Source organism: Tachysurus fulvidraco, chromosome 9, assembly GCF_022655615.1.
Source record: "Tachysurus fulvidraco isolate hzauxx_2018 chromosome 9, HZAU_PFXX_2.0, whole genome shotgun sequence".
NCBI lineage: Eukaryota > Metazoa > Chordata > Actinopteri > Siluriformes > Bagridae > Tachysurus > Tachysurus fulvidraco.
This window is the reverse complement of record NC_062526.1, coordinates 8190739-8212124: the sequence shown is the minus strand read 5'-3', so window position 1 is coordinate 8212124 and position 21386 is coordinate 8190739. Positions and strand designations below refer to the sequence as shown.

The 21386-nt window shown below is 37.8% G+C and overlaps 1 protein-coding gene across 3 annotated transcripts in view; it reads left to right on the top strand.

The window, feature by feature from the left end:
• Nucleotides 1-1190: 1190 nt before the first annotated feature.
• The window catches only part of smarca2 (SWI/SNF related, matrix associated, actin dependent regulator of chromatin, subfamily a, member 2), a 39361-nt gene continuing 19165 nt past the window's right edge, over nucleotides 1191-21386 (top strand). For 2 of the 3 annotated variants that reach the window (XM_047818169.1, XM_027138282.2), the window contains exons 1-16: nucleotides 1191-1337; nucleotides 4368-4617; nucleotides 4719-4848; nucleotides 6233-6586; nucleotides 6924-7022; nucleotides 9903-10191; nucleotides 11119-11245; nucleotides 12710-12883; nucleotides 13339-13512; nucleotides 13600-13770; nucleotides 14171-14221; nucleotides 14326-14456; nucleotides 14769-14826; nucleotides 14958-15058; nucleotides 15254-15401; nucleotides 17394-17557. In XM_047818169.1, the coding sequence (XP_047674125.1) occupies nucleotides 4390-4617; nucleotides 4719-4848; nucleotides 6233-6586; nucleotides 6924-7022; nucleotides 9903-10191; nucleotides 11119-11245; nucleotides 12710-12883; nucleotides 13339-13512; nucleotides 13600-13770; nucleotides 14171-14221; nucleotides 14326-14456; nucleotides 14769-14826; nucleotides 14958-15058; nucleotides 15254-15401; nucleotides 17394-17557 (2399 nt within the window). In that variant the 5' untranslated portion in view covers nucleotides 1191-1337; nucleotides 4368-4389. Of the gene's footprint in view, nucleotides 1338-3822; nucleotides 3976-4367; nucleotides 4618-4718; nucleotides 4849-6232; nucleotides 6587-6923; nucleotides 7023-9902; nucleotides 10192-11118; nucleotides 11246-12709; nucleotides 12884-13338; nucleotides 13513-13599; nucleotides 13771-14170; nucleotides 14222-14325; nucleotides 14457-14768; nucleotides 14827-14957; nucleotides 15059-15253; nucleotides 15402-17393; nucleotides 17558-21386 lie in introns of those variants that run through there. The other variant, XM_027138283.2, reaches the window with a different exon arrangement.

The window sequence follows — 21386 nt, the reverse complement described above, 5'->3', positions numbered from 1 at the left end:
TAATAGTAATATAATTATAATATCTAATTATAATAATATGAGCAAAATGTTTGCAGTTCATCCGAATATACTATTTACAAATTTATTTGTTGCTCTATTTACAGACACTACAGACGCAAGCTGTCACCAGGGTGATTTGTTAGATAGAGTCGCCACCGCGTGGTGAAAACATGGTCCTTCACAAAGATTTATTCCGAGACATGTCCCTTCAAAGATAGTATACATTTTGTACCTCTTACATATGGTATAAAAATGGCTATAAACAGAAGCATATATATACACACACACACATACATACATACTTCTATTCTATATGCATACAGTATTTAATTGCTTGTGTTTAGTCATTGCTGGATATATTTTTTATTGAATAACTTAATAATACATAACAAATTATATATATATATATATATACACACACATGTATTTATGTATGTGTATTTATATATATATATATATAGGCTTATGTTTTCTTTTTTGGAAGAGTTGTGAAATTGTGAAAAAAAAGACATTATAAATATGTAATATGTAATAATAATTTAAAATGTATCATTTCTTATTGCATGATCTTGTTTATCATATTAATTGTGAATATAAGCTTAATGTTATTAATGTTATGTACTTCCATTCATTAAAACCTAAACAAAAGTTTGCAGTTTATTTTTGCTCATCAAAAGGCATCTTAAGGTCTGTATTGTGATGCTAAGGAAGCCATTTTAAAAGGACACATGTAGGATATATGTACTAATGCAATGGGCCTACATCATTTTATGAATTTATTTGAGGTTTATTTATGGTTCATTTTACAAGTTAGTAAGTAAAAGGAAAAAAAAAGTAAATATTGTCCCTAGGATACTGATATATTAGTAATATGAATTATAAACTTCTTTCCAACTGATTTGTGTTCAACAGATCCAGCCAACTGCATACAATTTGTTTATGTACAATTCACCTTGGAATAGCTACAACATCAGTATACAACAGGATAAGAAAGTGAAGAGAATGATTCTGATTGACCTGCATCATTCTATCATCTGTGAATTCCAGCACTTTCAGCAGAGCAGTGAATGTGTCCATGAGAATAACATCCCGCCCCAAAATACACAAACCGTGTGATTGATGTGCATTTCGACCAATCACAGCGCGATGTAACCTGTATTTCCTGTTCTGTTACCAAATCAGAAATAGAAACATATAAAAAAATAAAACTACAATATATATTAAAAAAAAAAAAAAAAAAAAAAAAAAAAAAAAGAAGGAAGGCTATGAACTAATAAGACTCATATTTCTGAAGCTGAAATAATGCACTAGATCAATTGAATTTTGATTCTCGGAAGGTAAATAGGTTCTATGCTCTTTTTCTGTTTAGGAAGCTATGAAGCTATGAAGCTTGTATGCTAACATGACTGTACAGATGCAGCTAACCTGCTACACTGCTAGCATTAGCTTGTTGCTAATGCTGGTAATGGTAATGGATATTGAGCTATGTAGCTAGCAGTGTCAACTTTGGCAGGGACTATACATCGACTATAAAAGCAGTTGTTACATTTTAATACTTGCCTGTTTTTGTTTACAAGTGTATATATTTATTCACAGACAGTGATAACGTTTTGGAAACTTTTTTGTTGCCAGATTTAACCAAACTGCAATGGCGTTAAAAGACGAAGCAGAGCCTGGGGAGGGGAAGCCATGATTAACTCTGTCCGAAAATAATCATAATAATACACAGCTTTTCGCTACTAAAACAAGTTCTCTACTACAGAGAGTTACCGAGTTATAGAAATTAGTTTTAAGGAGAAGTATTATGTTTATATGTGGTTACTTTTTTTTACCCTAAGTTTCCGTTAAGGTGTTTTTTGGGGTTTTTTTTTGGTCAAAGCAAAACAACAGCAACAAAAATTACTTATCTGAAAACATACAGTTTCATTTTCCTTGCATAAGCTTTGATATGAAAAGGATATTATACGTTAAAAAAAGGTCAGACACGCTGCATATTAATGCACACAACAGATGTTTATACATCATATACTGTATTCGATGCCATACAATTCGACCCTAAACCCCGGTGTGTTTCTTAACATTGCTGTTCCACAAAAGAGGTGTGAAATGTCAGCTCCTGTTCATGCTTTATCTAGATATAACAGCCTCGACATAATGGCTCTCTTATAGAAGTACTGTAGTATCTATTTAGTTACAGTTCTAGACCTCAATCTACCAAATAATATTATTAAATTCATAAATTTTTTGGCCAGTTTGATTGTTCACTTGAATTCAGTAGGTTTAATCTAGACCTCAGTAACTTAGCTCATAAATAATGTTAACATCTTACAAATAGATGAAATATTATTTATTGTGTTTTATAATGTTATTTAAATAAATCTGCAGGATTTATTTTGCATTTCAGCGGGTCCCGGCTACAAAATTTTTCGGAACTCATATCCGTACAGATGCTATAAAGTCATTATAATATCGTTATACAGTATCTACACTCAAAGACAAAGAAGCAACAGTGCTACATTAGCTCTTGTGTAGGATCAGACCACATGGGTTAGACTTCATTCCCCATGCACATCGATGAGCCTTGGGTGCTCATGACCAGTCTCTCCTAGCCTTACGCTTGCCCATTTTATCCTGCTTTAAATCAGAATCAGAATCAGGTTTATTGGCCAAGTGTGTTGACACACACAAGGAATTTGGTTTCAGCTGTTTGTGACTCTCAAAAGTACAGACATAAATAACACTATACTATACAAGATAATACAGACTATACAAGACAATGCAGATTTGATACAATAGACAGTATGATTATTAAATATGAATACAGAATATATGACTGATCAGTTATGTACATAAAGTGTGAGTGTGCATGGTAGTGAAAATAACAATATTGTGCAATATTCAGCAGCGGTAGTGTGTGTAACCTATACTGATGATGTGATGACTGACAGTTCTGATAATGCAGTACTTGTAGATATAATATTGGTGAGTTGTTATTCAGGGTGATAAGGGGCCTGGGGAAAGAAACTGTTCCCGTGTCTGGCAGTTTTGGTAAACAAAGCTCTGTAGCACCTGTCAGAAGGGAGGAGCTGAAAGGTTGTATCCCGGGTGCGAAGCGTCAGTAGTGATTTTTCCGGTGATGTTTCTGGTTCTTGTATGGTACAAGTCCTGGAGAGTGGGCAGGGGAGCACCAATTATTCTTTTGTTTTTTCTGCTGTTTTGACTGTGCCTTGCAGTCTGTTCCTGTCCTGTTTTGTTGCTGCTCCAAACCAGATGGTGATGGATGTGCACAGGACAGATTCAAGGACTGCAGTGTAGAACAGCATCAACAGCTCCTGTGGCAGACCGTACTTCCTTGATCGATGTAGAAAGTACATACCCTGCTGGGCCTTTTTAATGATAGAGTTTATGTTGCACTCCCATTTCAGGTCTTGGGAAATGGTAGTGCCCAGAAACTTGAAGGACTCCACAGATGAGACAGGGCTGTTGGATATTGTGAGGGGGAGTAGTGTTGAGGGGTCTTTCCTAAAGTCCACTCTCGTCTCCACAGTTTTGAGGGTGTTTAGCTCTAGGCTGTTCTGACTGCACCATAGCACCAGCCGCTTCACCTCCTGCTAGTATGCAGACATATCGCCATCTTGGACACATCAACTTTGAGAACTGACTGTTCTGACTGTTACTTTTGACAACTGTAACAAGATAATGCTATTGACTTCACTTGTGAATGGGTTTAATGATATGGCTGATCAGTGTATATCCTAGCCACTATTAGATTAATCCAAACAGGACAGAAATGACTGAGTAGGGTGAAGGCAGTTTTACAAAAAAGAGATATCATTTAAAATAACTTTGTTTATGACCATCAATTCCACTTTAAAGCACACGCTAAAGCAGAATCAGAATCAGAATCAGGTTTATTATCCAAGTGTGTTGACCCACACAAGGAATTTGCTTCTACCTGTTGGTGACTCTCAAAAGGTACAGACATAAATAACACTATACATTTAGCTTGGACTATACAAGACAAAAACAGACAAGACAAGACAGACTATATGAAAATATAGACAATGTGAGACTATATAGACAGCACGAGTATTAAAAAGGAATACAGAGTATATGACAGATCAGTAATGTACATACATTGAGAGAGTGCATGTTAGTGCAAATAACAGTAATGTGCGTCAGGTATGATAAAGAGTTTACTTTAGAACAGATTTTAGTGATTTTTCCTGCAAGGTTTCTGGTTCTTGTATTGTGGGGAGTGGGCAGGAGAGCATCAATTTTTTTTTTTTGCTGTTATAACTGTGTGTTGCATAACTAATGTGTGAATAACAGGTAACTTTCTTTTAATGTCTATTATTTTTCTCCAGTCCATAGCTTCACGCCTGACAAATGGCCACTCCAACTGATACTTCAGTTGGAATGTCTCACCCTGGTCCCTCCCCTGGTGCAGGCCTTTCCCCTGGGCCCATTTTAGGCCCCAGTCCTGGTCCAGGCCCCTCTCCAGGCTCTGTCCACAGTGTGATGGGCCCAAGCCCAGGACCTCCCAGTGTACCTCACAGCATGCAGAGCCAGGGGTCAGGAGACTATTCTCAGGATGGCATGCATCCAATGCACAAGGTAGGCAGATTACACAGGTGAATTTTGAATAGACAAAATTTAAATTTTGAATAGACATAAGAAGAAAATCTATATTCGTTCTCTTTCCCAACACTTTTCAGTCCATGGAAGGAATGCATGAGAAGGGCATGGGAGACGAAATGCACTATGGGCAGATCAAAGGTGTTGGGATGAGATCCCTGCACAGTGGCATGGGCCCACCACAGAGTCCAATGGATCAGCACAGCCAAGGTTTGTTTTAGTGGCAATATACACTCACCAGCATCATTAAATGGAATTTTGTATCCACTGTTTGTTATTGCATTGTCATTGTCTCTGGACAACGAATGGTGCGAAAAACATCTGTCTGTGAAAATGCCTCGTTAATGAGAAAGGTCAGAGAAGAATGGTCAGATCTGATCCGGTTTAGTTTGACAGGAATGCTGCACTAAATCACCAAAGACCACTCTTTACAGCTGTGGTGAACAGAAGCAAAGACCAACATGAGACTACATCATGTTCAGTGATGCTAAACTAGACACTGGCTCATCTAAATGAACCTCTTAATGTCCTGGAAGTTGTTGGCAGGTCCAGGCTTGCATTCCTCACCCTCCTAAATACAAATTAGGTACTTCCTTATTAGCTTATTTGAAATTTATCAAGAATTATTTTGACCCTACATGAATCAACATTATTCAGGTTCAAATGATGTGCCTAGATCTTTGAGGAAGTGCTATATCAAGTTATCTGCACCATTCCTACATGATGAATAATCACTTTCATTGAGTTTTAAGTTGCTTTTAATATTTGTGTGTCACTGTAAAGTGGCAGTGGAAATCAATAATTAGGACAAAGACTTAGAACTCACATACACAATCGCAGCCCCAGACATTGATCTAGCCAACATTGATAGACCTACAGAAATTATACCTCAACACCAACATGCAGCTTGATTGCATATGATCTTTGATCACTGTTCTCTTAATATTCTACTTATAAGTAATTGAATTAAATAAGTCATTTAATTACGATTGCATCAAGTAACTTTACAAAGAATCTGCTTATTACATGGCGAGAGTGTGACGTTTATATAAAGCATTACTGAGACAAGGTTCTGTCTTGCAACACACAAACTGGGTTTTTATATCACACCAGATTTTTTCAATTTTTTTTTTTTTCAATTAGCAAACAAGATCATTGTTTAGAATTTAAGAAGCATACATTTATTAAGCATAGATTCTGATGCATTTTGGTTTATTTGACCTCACATCCCTGTCCTTCAAGGAAAGTATATCTTGGTCTCCACCTTTCAAACATAATATCTAAAATTCTAAAAGTCTTTCATCGCTTGGGGCATTTTTGAGTAATTTATTTAGTTAGGCAGCAGATATTTTGTACCTAATATCATTCAAACTTATGGACATTAAGCTTTTTATATCCACTTAGCTCTGATCTACTGTGGATAAAAATAAGTAGAACAAGTGTAGTCTCAGGAAACATCCTTGAGCACTCTCTCTTAGTAATATTAGTAATACTACAAGTAGTAATAGAACTAATATTGCTTTGATCTTAACAAGACAATCAAATTGTTCTAGAGGGGAATTTCTTTGTGAATACACGACTTGTTTATTTCTAGGATACATGTCGCCTCATCCTTCCCCAATGGGCTCTGTACCTGAGCATGTATCCAGCCCCATGTCTGGAGGGGGTCCTACACCACCACAGATGTCTCAGGCTCAATCAGGCCCAATGATGCCAATGGAGCCTCAGGCAATGGGGCAGCAGGGTCGTAGCCACTCAACCTTCAGCCCCATTCAATTGCAGCAGCTCCGCGCTCAGATTCTGGCTTACAAGATCTTGGGCCGGGGACAGCCCCTGCCTGATAACCTGCAACTGGCTGTGCAGGGTAAGAGGGGCCTTCCCACAATGCAGCAGCAGCAGCAGCAGCAGCAGCAGCCTGTTAACACTGGACCTTACAACAGGCCTCCAGGTGTGTACTGGGATTAGTAGATCTAATCCAATTAATTGTGGTGTAAGATGCATATAATTAATTGTGGTGTAAGATGCATCTGCATGTTCTGCAGATTAATTGTATTATATTGGATTCATTGGGCTGTATAACGCCAACCATGCTCCATTAACTATCCATCACATTAGTTCGAGATTTTTGTGAAATGTTTGCATAATATTTTTATGCCTATAGTCGAAAATTATGTTTTATTTATTACAGTAACCTTAAAGCCCACTGTCTAGGTGGTACTATTGGATATTTTGCTTCACTTAAATAGTCATTTACTTTTCCATATTTGGTTGTGTTGTGTTCACAGGTATGTCTGTACCCCACGGAAGCCCTGCATCTGGCCCATGTTCCACTGCAGGCATGCAGACACATGCTCCAAGTACCGGGCCAAAACCATGGGCAGAAGGTAATTCTGAGTGTCTTACACACACTTCCGTTGAACTGAGACTTTCCGCTTCCGCTGGAATTCTCGTTTTCTGCTGTTGTCTTAGAAGGTGCCAAGCCTGATATTGATTTCAACAATCCTTGTTACAAAATATATGCAGTGCTTTTAACCTGCTTCCTATATCTTCGAAATAGTGTTAAGAAGTTGTAATATCCGAACAAACCTCTAGCCAGTCCCCTGAAATAGCTTGAAAGGTTTCAGTGCCAGTCAAATGAGGAGGTAGGTTCAAGTCAAAACACTAGATGCTTCTGACCAACTCAGTACCAACAGTAATAAGTAATAAGTACAAACACTTAATTCAGATCCAGGTCTTGAGATCTCCACTGATCCCCAAAGTGATCTTAGTATCAATCACTAACGTACTTTATTTGATGACAATTACACAATGAACAAACAGAGCCACAGTGATGCAAACTACAAATAAATCTGTACAAATCTTAACCTTGAGCAGGGGCAATCAACTGGTGAATCTCAGTCTGGATAAAAACTCTGCAAATGTTTCAGAAAACCAAACTGTGTTCTTCAAAAAGAAGAGTAGTTGTCGGAGCGGCGGCACTGGTCACTGGCTTACGGGGGAAGCGAGCCGGTGCTCTCATGAAGCTCACACGGAGCGGATTTTGATTGATGCTGCCTAGCATCAACCTGGTGAACCTCCTCTCTCTACACAACAGAACAGACAAACGCCTTCTGCTCTTTTGGATAAATAAGGATTTTTCACACTCTGCTGCACTGTGTTTCATGGAAACCGGGCTTAAAGATGCCACGCCAGACAATACGCTACATCTGCTAAACTTTCAGCTGTTCAGCACAGACCGTGATGCGGAATCAGCGAGAAAATTGTGGGGCGGCAGGACATGCTTCTACATCAGTAGAGGATGATGTACAGATATAACAGTGTTTGAGTACTGTTGAGTACTTTGAAGAGTTTGAGTTTTTAGATTTCACCGCAAGCAAACGTGAGCCTGGCTTTACAAAAAAATCGCTGATCATATTAAAGGGACAGAACACCACCACCCAGGCTCCGTTATAATAATTCATGGGGACTTTAATAAAACAAATCTCTCACATGAACTTCCAAAATACAGACAGCACGTTACATGTCCCACCAGAGACAGTAATATACGGGACCATTGTTACACCACAATAAAGAATGTATATGGCTCAGCCCAACAGGCAAATTTGGGTCTTTCTGTTCACTGCCTGGTTCACCTTATAGCAACCTACAGGCAAAAACTTAGATCTGTTAAACCTGTAGTAAAGAATGTAAAGCGATGGACCAACAAAACAGGTTTTACAAGCCTTTTTTGACCTCACTGATTGGAGTGTTTTTGAAGCTGCTCCCAATGATCTGGACGAGCTCGCTGAGACTGTAACTTCATACAGTATATCATTTTCTGTGAGGACATATGCATCCCTACCAGAAGTCATCTAACATTCAACAATGATAAGCCATGGTTTACATCTTTGTCAGACCAAAGAGGATGCCTACAGAAATGGAGATAGGGCCTTAAATAAGAAGAGCTATGCTAAAAGGTTGGAGGTTCAGTTCACCTCTAAGGAATCAGCTTTAGTCTGGAAAGGTTTGAAATCCATCATCAACTACAAGACACCATATGGGGCACTGTGGTGAATCAACAACTTGCTGAAGATCTGACTGAGTTTTATTGTAAATTCAAAACCCCCACACTTATTCTGATCATTTCTTTACACAAACTTTAACACCTCCAGTAACCTTTATCCCCCCCTCTGCGCTCCAGATCAGTGAAGATGATGTGTGTCAGGTCTTCAGAAAGAACAAAAGAAGAAAGGCACCAGGCCCAGATGGGGTGACACCAACCTGTCTGAAAACCTGTGCTGACCAGCCGGACCGCATCTTCACACAGATCTTCAACAGATCCCTGGAGCTGTGTGAAGTCCCTGTCTGTTTCAAACGTTCAACCATCATCCCCATACCGATGAAACCCAAGATAAGAGGACTTAATGACTACAGACCTGTGGCGCTGATATCTTTCGTCATGAAGTCGTTCGAAAATTTGGTTCTGGTCCTTCAGTTTGTTTATAGAGCAAACAGGTCCATGAATGATGCAGTAAACTTGCATTACATCCTGCAACACCTCAAGAAATCAGGGACATACAGTATGCAGACTTCAGGTGCTGCTGAAACAGTTCTATTCAGCTGTAATCGAGTCTGTTCTGTGCACTTCAATAACAGACTGTTTTGGCTCAGCAGCAAAATCAGATATCAGAAGATTACATTGAATGCTTTGGTCTGCTGAAAGGATTATTGGTGCTCCCATGCCCACCTTCCAAGAACTGTGTATATATCCAGAATAAGGAAAAGGACTCAAAAAAATCACTTTGGATCCCTCACATCTAAGTCATCCACTTTTTGAACTTTTACCATCTGGTTAGCGATATACAGAGCCCCAAATACCAGCACAACCAGGCACAAGAACAGTTTCTTCCCCTAGGCAATCTACCCCATGAATAGATAATTGTTCCCAACATTATGCAATAACAATGTGCAATAAAATTACATTTAATTGTTACCATCTCCATCCTAGTACATCCCTACATCTTGTTCTTTTGTATTCTATTCTACCATCTATAGCAAAACTGTACATACAATTTATTTATGACTATTTTTTGGTAATCTCATCTTGTCTCTGTGTACTGGAAGCTTATGACAAACAAATTCCTTGTATGCAAGCATACTTAGCAATAAAGCTCTTTCTGATTCTAATTTATTCATTTGGGATCTTCAAAGCAAAGCATCCTCAGATCCATGCCTAATCCTGTCTTAGAGGCATTTTTTTGTAACATCTTCCTCCCTGATTTTAGGTCAAGGCACTGAAGCCTGTAGCAGCTCCCAGAAGCTCCCTGTGCCAGCCCCTAGTGGCAGGCCCTCTCCTGTTCCTCCTCAGGCTCCCACAGCCACCCAGGCCATGCCCAGTACATCTATCACACCACAGTCCCAATCTCAACCCCAGGCCCAGCAGCCCCAGCAGCAACAAGGCCCTGGACAGACCTCGCTAATGATCCAGCTGCAGCAGAAGCAGAACCGCATCACACCCATTCAAAAGCCGCAGGGCCTGGACCCAGTGGAGCTTCTACAAGAACGAGAGTACAGGTACAAAATAAAAAGTTGTAAAAACTTGTTTTTTTCTTTCACTTAATTCTCCAATTAATAAAAAGCAAAACTTTACGTTGCAGTTCAGCCTTTTAAAGTGACACTGCCTGTGACTCTCATAACCATCATTATTCCAGTGGATCCTGGAGTTTCTCCATGAATGAGAAAAAAAAAAATACTATATAATTTGTTTATGGATCATCAGCGTAAACATACTTTGCCCAGGCATTCAGCTCGGATTCTAACAAAATGTCCATCAAATTGACCACACTGTCCTTAATTTCAGGTTGTCAATCCAGTGATGGTATAATCCAGTGGATTGTGATGTAGAAAGTGTATGATTGCAGGGGTTGACAACAAACGGCCTATCTGTGTAAAAGTCATAGCCATTCTGCTTCTTTTCTGTTTTTCTTCAACAAACCTGTCTGACAAATCAAGAACATGCAAATTTTGTCTTTTTCTGTATTTATCATATAAAGCAGCTGGCCCTTACCAGACAAGCAGTCAAATCAAAAGTCAAATTATGTGATATTTTCTGTATGCCAGACATTACTTTTTAAAATGACTTTTTTTTTCCATTTAGTCTTCATACTAACAGAGTTTGACATATTTTGGCAGGGTTCTCAGGGCTCCCACAAATACAATTTTTGAAATGGGAATAAAGGAGAAATTTGTTTTGAGCATTTCACTCAAGTGTAGCATTCAATGTCACCAACAAAATCTCTCTCCCTCTCTCTCTCTCACACACACACACACACACACACACAGACACACAATTAACATTAATGAATGATACTATATGACTTAATGATTAAAATGACCTAAATCACTGTCTGAGAGGCAGTGAACGCTGAATGCATTGTAACAAATTGTTTGTTTTGCACATTACATTACAAAGCCTTAAACTTTATATTTCTTTCTTAAAAGGCTGCAGGCCAGGATTGCCCACAGAATTCAAGAGCTGGAAAATTTGCCTGGTTCTTTGCCTCCTGACCTGAGAACTAAAGCAACAGTCGAGCTGAAGGCCTTAAGGCTTCTTAATTTTCAACGTCAGGTAAAGCCTCTATGATATCATTAGGAATGCTTAACCGATTATGTCCAATTAAATGGTGATAATTATGTATTCCTAATTGTACAAACATACAAATTAAAAAATGAAAGATGAACCGAGTACCAGCCATAAGCACTGATGGATTGAGGGGACTAGAACACACACTTGCTACATTATAATTTATTTAAGATATCCCCAATATTATTTGTAGTATGAAACATTCCTAATTTGCTTAATATGCATCCATAATATCAGTGCTTTTGTGTGTGTGTATTCATATTTGTTTAAAGCTTAATATAAAACAAAATTTAATTGAACTGATGTTTTGTTGGGGTTGATAAACCCAAAAATGTTTGTATTTTTACCAGAGATGAAATATGATTGGTGCATGGGAGGCTGAATCCAATAAGTCTACAATAAAACAAGCCAAATCACCTTATTGGTTAAGATGTTGCCAGAAATTCCTACATGAACATGTGCAGATAAATTTAAATGTGTTTGCAAGGTCATCTTTTCAGTCCATTTGTGGTATCCGGTATCTGCCATCTATTTGAATGAGGTTTCAATCCCCTTTACAGTATACAGGAACCTGGTCTCTGACTGACATTAACTGCCTAGTGCGTTGCCAAGATAGGTACATAATGGACAAATGCAGACTCCTATGTAGGGTCATATGTATTCCCTGTATGCTGGTAATGTTCAGGGCAAACTTTGGCTTTGCCAGAGATGTTCTATTTCTTTCACATACAGTATAAACATAAATAAAAACTAAACCAAAAAAATAATTGAAGAATTAGTCTGTCACATATACATTAAAGCACAGTGAAAGAAAGTTGAGGTCAGGGCACAGGGTGCAGAGTCGACCGTGGTGCAGCACCCCTTAAGTAAACAGCGCTAAAGGCCGTGCTACATGGTAGCAGCTTGGCAGTGCTGGGGATCGAATCCCTGAACTTATTGATCAATAACATACAGCTCTAACCTTTTGAGCCACCACTAGCCTAGTTATGTAGTGTGAAGAGAAGAAAATAGAGTGCGAGAGCTTGGTGGTATCTCTAACCTTAATTTTTGGTATAACTATGGTAGATTGTTTTGTCTATCTGGAGACAATGGTATCAAATAACTTGTTTATTTGCCTGTACATAAATGTTCACACCTTTCCCTCTCTCTAACTGCTGTGTACCAGTGACTGAAACAAACACCCCAGTTCAGCTTATGAAGTGCTCCAGGATGTTCATTAGGGGGAGCTCTTACTTCATGTAAACACTGCCAGTTATAAACCATCCTATACTGGGTCTCTACCAGGTCTGAAGAACAAGATGATCACAAAATTAGATAACTTATGACACTTTTTTAACCTTTGCATTGGGTTTTGATCTGACCTGAAATTTACATGGATGCCAAGCATATTATTAACCTTGACTATATGATTAACCTATTAACCAGTACTACCCTCATGTATCCCCTCAGCTGCGGCAGGACGTTGTGGCTTGTATGCGCAAAGATACCACTTTGGAGACGGCATTGAATTCCAAGGCCTACAAGCGCAGTAAGAGGCAGACACTTAGGGAGGCACGCATGACAGAGAAGCTGGAAAAGCAGCAGAAAATTGAACAGGAGAGAAAACGCCGCCAGAAACATCAGGTATTGTAGTAGGTCTTCTCGCATAGATCTTACAGTGCATGAATATCAACCTGCATGTTCTATTCACTGTACTTACATTTATACAGAACAGACTTTTTTATTTTCGATTAAAAAAGTACAGTTGAGCCACAACCGTGACATTGCCATAATACATGTCACTTTATTACTCCATGTTATTTCTTTTACATTTTTTTCTTTGCAACAATTCTATTAATCCACCCAGGATACGTTTTAGTAAATAATATAGTACAAGTGCAATTAAGAGAAATGGCTTAATGAATTGATCATAATATTACAATATTATGAATTGATCATAATATTGTAATATAAACATAAGATCTAAAAAAAAAAAATGATGTGTAAGTAAAGCTTCATTTAGAATTCAATTTAAATTCGTTGAAGCAACATCTTTTGTGATGCACATAATGATCATACATGTACCTGTTTATTTTCAGGAATACCTCAACAGCATCCTCCAGCATGCTAAAGACTTCAAGGAGTATCACCGTTCAATCTCTGCAAAGATTCAGAAGTTGTCCAAGGCTGTGGCCACATGGCATGCCAACACAGAGAGGGAGCAGAAGAAGGAGACCGAGAGAATTGAGAAAGAGAGAATGAGAAGGCTGATGGTTTGTTATAATTATAATCATAATGCAGACCCATATATCCAGGAACATCTGAAGAACATCCATGCAACATTTGTCTGTTCTCTTTAGGCAGAGGATGAAGAGGGCTACAGAAAGCTGATTGACCAGAAGAAGGACAAGCGTCTAGCTTACCTGCTCCAGCAAACCGACGAGTATGTGGCCAACCTCACTACCCTGGTCTATGAACACAAGGCTGCCCAGGCTGCCAAGGAAAAAAAGAAGAGGAAGAAGAAGAAGAAGGTGGATGATCACACGGATTAGCATTTATAACTGACACAGTTATTTAAATGTAAATGCTGAAATATATACAGCATATACAAACATATATACACACCACAATAAGGGTGCTATGTTTAAACCTGCCAAATGAATCTTAGCATTTATTTTCTTTCTTTGGTTGTTAAACATTCATGGTATCTGGGCAACTATGAATAAACAACTAAGACAGACACAAAATCAGAAAATCACAAAAAACCCCAACATAGATAATGGCATTGCAAAAATGGCTACTGCAGGGTTGTGAGTCATTTAACATCATTATTGTGCATTTTCATCACTTTGAAAATGCAAATTTGAAAGCAGATGCTATAATATACTAATATACTTAAATGCACTTTTCTCCTGTGCCTGAAACCTTTAGAAGGAAGATGGAGATACTGAAGGGCTTGGAGCAATCGGACCTGATGGGGAGGTGAGTGAAATCCTTAGAGAGACAGGCTGCTAATCTATTGTATGGCAGCAGTTATCAGCATTAAGCAGTCAGATATACAAACTGTTGTTGATTAATTCACACAGCCCATTGATGAGAGCAGTCAGATGAGTGAACTCCCAGTCAAAGTCATTCAGACAGAGACGGGGAAGGTGCTACAGGGCACCGATGCTCCCAAGTCTAGCCAACTGGAGGCCTGGCTTGAGATGAATCCTGGGTAAGATTGTCTGTCCCCTCCCCCCATCATTGTTTCATGTGTGTTTTGGATTTTTTTAACATAACCTAGAATTCAGTGCAAATCAGAAAACAGAATTTTACATTTGCACTATATATTTTTTATTAAATATTAGTTTTTGTGTACTCTTTTGACTAATATCTTCTAGCCAGTTTGTGTCAGCTTTTTTCATCACACAGAATTTAAACATTTTAACTGCATAAAGTAAAAGACAGTGGTTCTTTTTTTAATATAAACAAAGAAGGTTTTGAGTACACAGATCCAAGCACTTATGTGTCATGTATACCCTTCTAGCTATGAAGTGGCGCCAAGGTCAGACAGTGAAGAGAGCGGTTCAGAGTTTGAAGAGGAGGTGAGCATTCGCAATATTCTTCTTAGCCTTAACGTTCAAATTTGCAAGTGAGTCACACACACACCTGTTCTAGTCATTTTTTATTGAGCCAATAAGATGCTCTGCATTTATTTTTTTGTCTGACATCTTAGGATGAAGAAGAAGTGGTCTCTCGGGCAGAAACAGAAGAAAAGAAAACTTTTGATCCCAATAGCGATGAGGTGTCTGAACGAGCAGCAAAACACATCATAGAGTACGTACCAATGTTTGTTTTTAAAAATAGTCTCTGCTGATTTTATTCTTTACCTGCTTTGATATCGGTTTGTTTGTTATACTCACTGGATTACAATGATTTGTTGTTAAGATAAGCACAGTATAGGCAGAGCTGTAAGCTGATTTCATCAGTTAAATAGGATGTGAGGCCACATGTCTTATTTGGTTTTTGTAGGTCGGCCAAGCAAGATGTGGATGATGAGTATAGTGTTGATGCTGGACAGACCAGCTTGCAGTCTTACTATGGAGTAGCCCATGCGGTCATTGAGAAGGTGGAGAAGCAGTCATCCTTACTGATCAACGGGACACTCAAGCAATACCAGGTGCATATAAAATGCAGAGCATTTTAACTTAAAAAACAGCTAAATTGACTGAATGCTGTATGATTAGAAACTTTAGTGATATGCAAAGTTATCATCATTTATGTATGTGTTATGATTAAACCGTTAAATGTCACGAAATGGGGGAGCCTTCATCGGTATAATATACAGACCCAAAAGCAGGGATAACATAAAAAGGGGTTTTATTAGGAAAAAAACACAAAGGCAACAAAGGCTACTAGGAACGTGGAAACAAAAACAAAAACAAGAGACAGGGCAACACAATCAGGAACACAAACACAAGGACTCAAACAAAATCAGACGCAGACCACAGGATAAAATAGGGGAGGAAAATCATAGAAAAACACAAAGAACAGGTGTGTGGAGGTGGGAAGGGATTAAGGATAGGGCAGGGCAAACACAGGAGACACACAAAACAAAAACACATAGCACAAGATACAAAAACCGCCATGATGTCCCCCTAGTGTACAGGTAGGGAATAGTCCCAGCCATTCCTGACATTGAAGAATTTACATTCTACAAATAAAAATTAAAGTGTGTTAAATTTCAACTGTATGATGCAAACATTTCAAATTAATGCTTCAGCTGATTTTAAACCTAATCTCCATATACCAATTTAACATATGGTTGACTTCAACGAACAGGAATTTGTATGCCAATATTACTAAGACAAATTCACTTTCACACCAGACACAGTAAGAGCACTGTGTAAAAATGAGAATAGTGTTGCATCTGCCATCATAATGAGTATTGAGGAAGAGGTAGGCAGCCCACACTGATCATGCTGCAGCAATATTTAATTTACACTAGATGTAGCCATGTATACGTCAGTGTAGACAGAGAATACCTTTTAATTATCTCTTGTGGTCTGTTATTACAAACATTTGTTCCAAGTGACTAATTCCTTTGCACCATCATAAATGCTGCTACAGTAGGCCTACAGGCTGAAATGTATTGTTCAGATATTTTTGCTGTTATTGTATTTGTCTCCTTTGAATAATTTTATTCACAACCCCTTGAATGATTCTATTCACAAAAAGATCTTATTTTTTTTTTCTTTTCTGCAAATTTGGCCTTTAGAAACAAATCAATATAGAACCAGGATACATGTTTTTTTCTATATTTGATATACAAAAAGAAGGAACGCAACCATGAAATAACCTAGGGCTTTTTTGCTGTGGCAACTTACTATTATTCTCAGTAGGTATACAACAGATCTTTGTTATTTCCAACACCATACTGAGCTGAAATAGAAAATAAATAGACAACATGGAATCCAGTTACCCTTGAATGCCACATCCTGGTTCTATCTTGTACATGATCACACCCTTGACAGCTACAGCCTGCTTTGGGATTTATCTGTAGATTTAGAGAACATTATTTTCTTTTCTTATCATCACTTCTCTTGCTTGTTTAAGCACTTCTGTGAAAGTGTCAGACTTCTAGGGGTTTTAAACAGGCTTGGCAAGGGATGTTGTAGCGATAAGTAGTTAAACTGATTTAAATTCACGGATTTTAGTTAAATGCTACTAGGGGTCATTTTAGTCATTAGTGGAGTTGAGAAAAACATGCAATCTTCGATAAAGCAGGCAAAAATGGTGTGTTTTTGTATTTTACTTTTTGATGCTGAAATTCAATATCTATATTTTGATTTCTGTATTTTTAGAAATATGTTTCTGTATTTTCTGCCTATAGCAGTGATTTTGGCATGATATGAAATTGATCTCTGCTTTGGAGGTGATGGAGCTAAACAGACTCAAATTTGTGTAGCTCTAATGAAGAAATAAAAAAAATTTGAAAGTATATGCATTTAAACAATTAATGAAAATTACTATGTAAGGAAGTGTGTATATTTTAGTGTTAAATGATAGGAGCTGTCTTGTAAATAAAATATTAGAGCTGAACAATATTAAATGAAGGATGTGTACTAACAAGCTGACAAACTATAACACTTTTGTTTGCTCTCTTGGTTAGATCCAGGGGCTGGAGTGGATGGTGTCCCTGTACAACAATAATCTAAATGGCATTTTGGCAGATGAGATGGGGCTGGGGAAGACCATCCAAACCATTGCGCTCATCACATACCTAATGGAATACAAGAGACTTAATGGTCCATATCTGATCATCGTGCCATTGTCGTAAGTAAACATGCTGACAGACAGACCATGCTTGGGTAACACAAAAAGGCACTACAAATTAGATAATAAAGGGCTTATTGAAAGGCAGTGGCATATTAAACATTAATACAGTGTTAAAGGGCAAAACAAATAACTGAACGTACATCTGTAGTAAACATTTTCCACTCACCTCTTCAATTCCATGGTTTGTCAAAGCTGAAAACCCCTAGGTTAAGTGCTAGAAAAATAAAGTCTATTTCTATATGTTAAAGTTAGATGCTTGCTTGGGATCAGTTTTTCACTATTTTCAATAGCAGGAGTCTTCAGTCTTATCTGCAACCATTCAACCTGGCTGCAGGCTTCCATTCCAGCCTAATAGGAGGCACACTTAGTAGTTAATTGAAGACCAAGATGAACTGATTAAACAAGTGGAATCAGGTGTGGCTCCTGCCGGGTAGGAATGAAAGCCTGCAGCCAAACAAGTCCTCTGTGGATAGGATTGAAGACCCCTGATCTGTAGGATCTTAAATAAAGTGCCAATAAAAGAATGAAGCTGGCCTAGAGAAGGTTTCTACAGAGTTCTCACCTCCTTCTGTTTTCCTCTAACTGGTTAGAACTGGGTGGGTTTTTAATCTCACTTACTTTTTCCAGTTCTTGTAGCCTCTTCTTGTTAGCTACAATTCCTATTGTTGAATAGGCACTTCTTTTTAAAAAAAATTGACACCATCCCTAATATTTTGTTTATACACTGCATGGCCAAATGGATGTGGATATCTGAGCACACCATGATGTCTGCATTTCAAAATCATGGGCAGGACTTAACATTAGACATTATCACTATTAAAACACTAACTCCATTGAGGGAAATCAATCTGTCCAGACAGAAACATGGTTGATTCAGAATGAGTTTCACCTGCTTTGGTGCAAATGAAAGTAACAGGTACATTGGAAAGGCAAACACAACATAACCCTAAAAAAGGGAATGGTTTTGCCAGTTGTGGCCAAAGACAGTTGTGCTCTCCTTGTCATTTCTGACTGATTTGTCTCTAGTTTTGTGTTTTGTTAGGGTCCTTGTCACTACTTTTAGTCCCGGTTCTCCAGGATGTCTCCTAGCACAGTCTCAAGAACATGGAGGAGGTTTTGGGAAACAGGTAGTTACATAAGGAGAGCTGAACAGGCCCGTAGAAGGGCAACAACCCGGCAGCAGGACCGGAATATGATCCTTTGTGTGAGGAGGAGCAATACAAGAGCCTTACAGAGCATGTACTGTAGGCAATTGGTGACCTGTTCTCTTCACAGATGAAAACATGTTTACAGTGTGCACATGTGACAATATGTGAAAGAGTTTGGAGATGTACACTTATCAATATACATGTACATATCAATATACACTTATCAATATACACATTTTAAAATGACATAATAAAAACATTATGGCAGGTCGGTGGAGCTAAAAACATTTCCCTTGAATGTGGCAAAGTATGTGAAGGTGTTGTTAGAAAAGCATTAAGATGCAACTAAAATAACCTGATGATAACTTTCTTGTTAGCCATACTGGGATGAACCAGTAATATAATACTATTAGTAATTAGTAATAGTAATATACTATTAATTTTTGAATGAGATGATTTACAAAGCCTTTGGCCAGGTTGTGGAGGCTTCATTGGAGAATCATTGCTTTTTAAAATGTACTGTAAATGACGTGCTTCACTGCTGTTCCCTGAGATCGAGCCGAATCGAATTCTGACTGGTCAAGCTTGATATTAAGCAACTGCTTATTAAACCTGCACTTTCCTGGTTTCCACTGCTTGCACCAAGAGAATCCAAATGGAATATTTCACAAATGCTACTTGTCATGGACTTGTTCCATTGGAATTATGATTATGCCTCCACCGTTCTAGGAAGGCTTTTTTCTAGGTTTTGAAACGTGGCTTTGGGGATTTGTGCTAATTCTGCCGCAAGTGCTTTAGTGAAGTTGGGCAGGCCTTAATTAAAAAAAAATATATATATATATATATATATATGTGTGTGTGTGTGTGTGTATATATATATATATATATATATATATATATATATATATATATATATATATATATATTAGGGCTTCTCTAAATTGCTGTCACAAATTTTGAAGCACACTTGTCTACAGTGTCATGTATGCACCATCATTAAGATTTCCAATAACTGGAATTAAAATAACAACAGGTTTTAATGTGACAATTCCTCTGTGCACAAAGGGACATCTATAAAGACATGGTTTGTGAAGGCAGGGTAGAAGAACTCGATTGACCTGAGCCATGACCTCAAATTTGAACACCTTTGGAATGGACTGGAAGCCTTAGCTTTACTCTGCTTTTCTCTGTGCTACGATGACCATGTGTATGTATAGTCATTGGCCTGACCTCGCTAAAGCGTTTATGCCTAAATATCCACAGACACTTTGTAAAATGTTGAAAAAAAAGCTGTCCTCAGAGAATGGAGGTTACTATAGCAGCACATTCTATATTAATGCACATGGATTTGATATGGGATTTTCAACATGCACATAAACATGTGATGGTCAGAGGGCCACATATTTTTAGCCATATAATGTACAAACACACACACACACACACAACTGTACATATACAGTATGTAGTGGGGTCCAAAAGTCTGAGAGCACTAGAAGAACTGCTCCAGTTTGGCATTCTTTTCCAGTTGAACATGAAGTTTTTCTTTGTAAATGAAATTATCAGCAAAGACTTGTGAAACAATGAATATTTTAGAAACGTAAACACACATTTTAGAATTTCGTAGTATTTGAATTTCATAGTTGCAGAAACTCTGCAAGTTTGTCTAAAGCCTGGTGATCCATGTTAGATCAACAAAAGGGATAAGACACGAAATCTGACCTTTTGTACAAAAGAGCTAACGTGGTCAATATTACAGATTTGCTGTTTCGTTCAATATTTTTATATTTAAAATATATATTTAAGCTTAGGGCCATAACAAAAAAGTTTCAGATGTCTGAAATAGTAAGGATTTGAACCCACAAGCACATTGTCCTTTCACATAGTGAGGAGATTGGGGAAGGAGTTCAAAGGGTTCAAAGCCTACTGAAAATCAGTGGTGTGAATTGTAACATATGGGTATAAAGTGTATAAAGTAAGTAGAATCCTTTGGCATGGAGGGGGCCTAGATATCTTAGAATAATATATATATATATATATTCTCATATGTACAAATATTTATATCCACATCTACTCATACTGTATGTCCATGGCATCTTATACACAATTTTCTTGCTCATGGTTGTCTAACATGTCTCCTGAAATTGAGAGTGTAGATAAGAAGAATCCATTATGATAACCAAAGCTTTTTTTTTTATTTCACTGTATAAATATCATATATCTGTCTCTGTGGCTTACCTACACTAACCACTATTGACAATGTTGCTTTACTTTTGACTCTCCACAAGATTCATGTAAACCACCTATAAAACATGTTGACTCATACTGAAATGTTTTAACCTCCTAATAAGATGCATGAATAAGAACTAAATAATTAAAAAATGTATAGAGATAACCTTTTAAATGCTGTAAATGCCTTATTGTTGAGCGTAAGCTGTAAGACTGCACTCTCAGCTGTCATTTATTTGTGTGGAAAAACTCATGCATGTCGTTGGAACGGCTTTCTCACTCCGCAAATGGTACTTTTGTTATAAAATGTCTTTAGACAGCATTTGTCTGTGTATCATTTCCAGTCTGTTATAATGCTGCTGTAGACTTGGCATACATCAAAAACTAGAAGGCAAGCAAGCTGTGAGCAGAAACTTAAAAATAAACTCTGCATAATGGATGACAATAGAAAG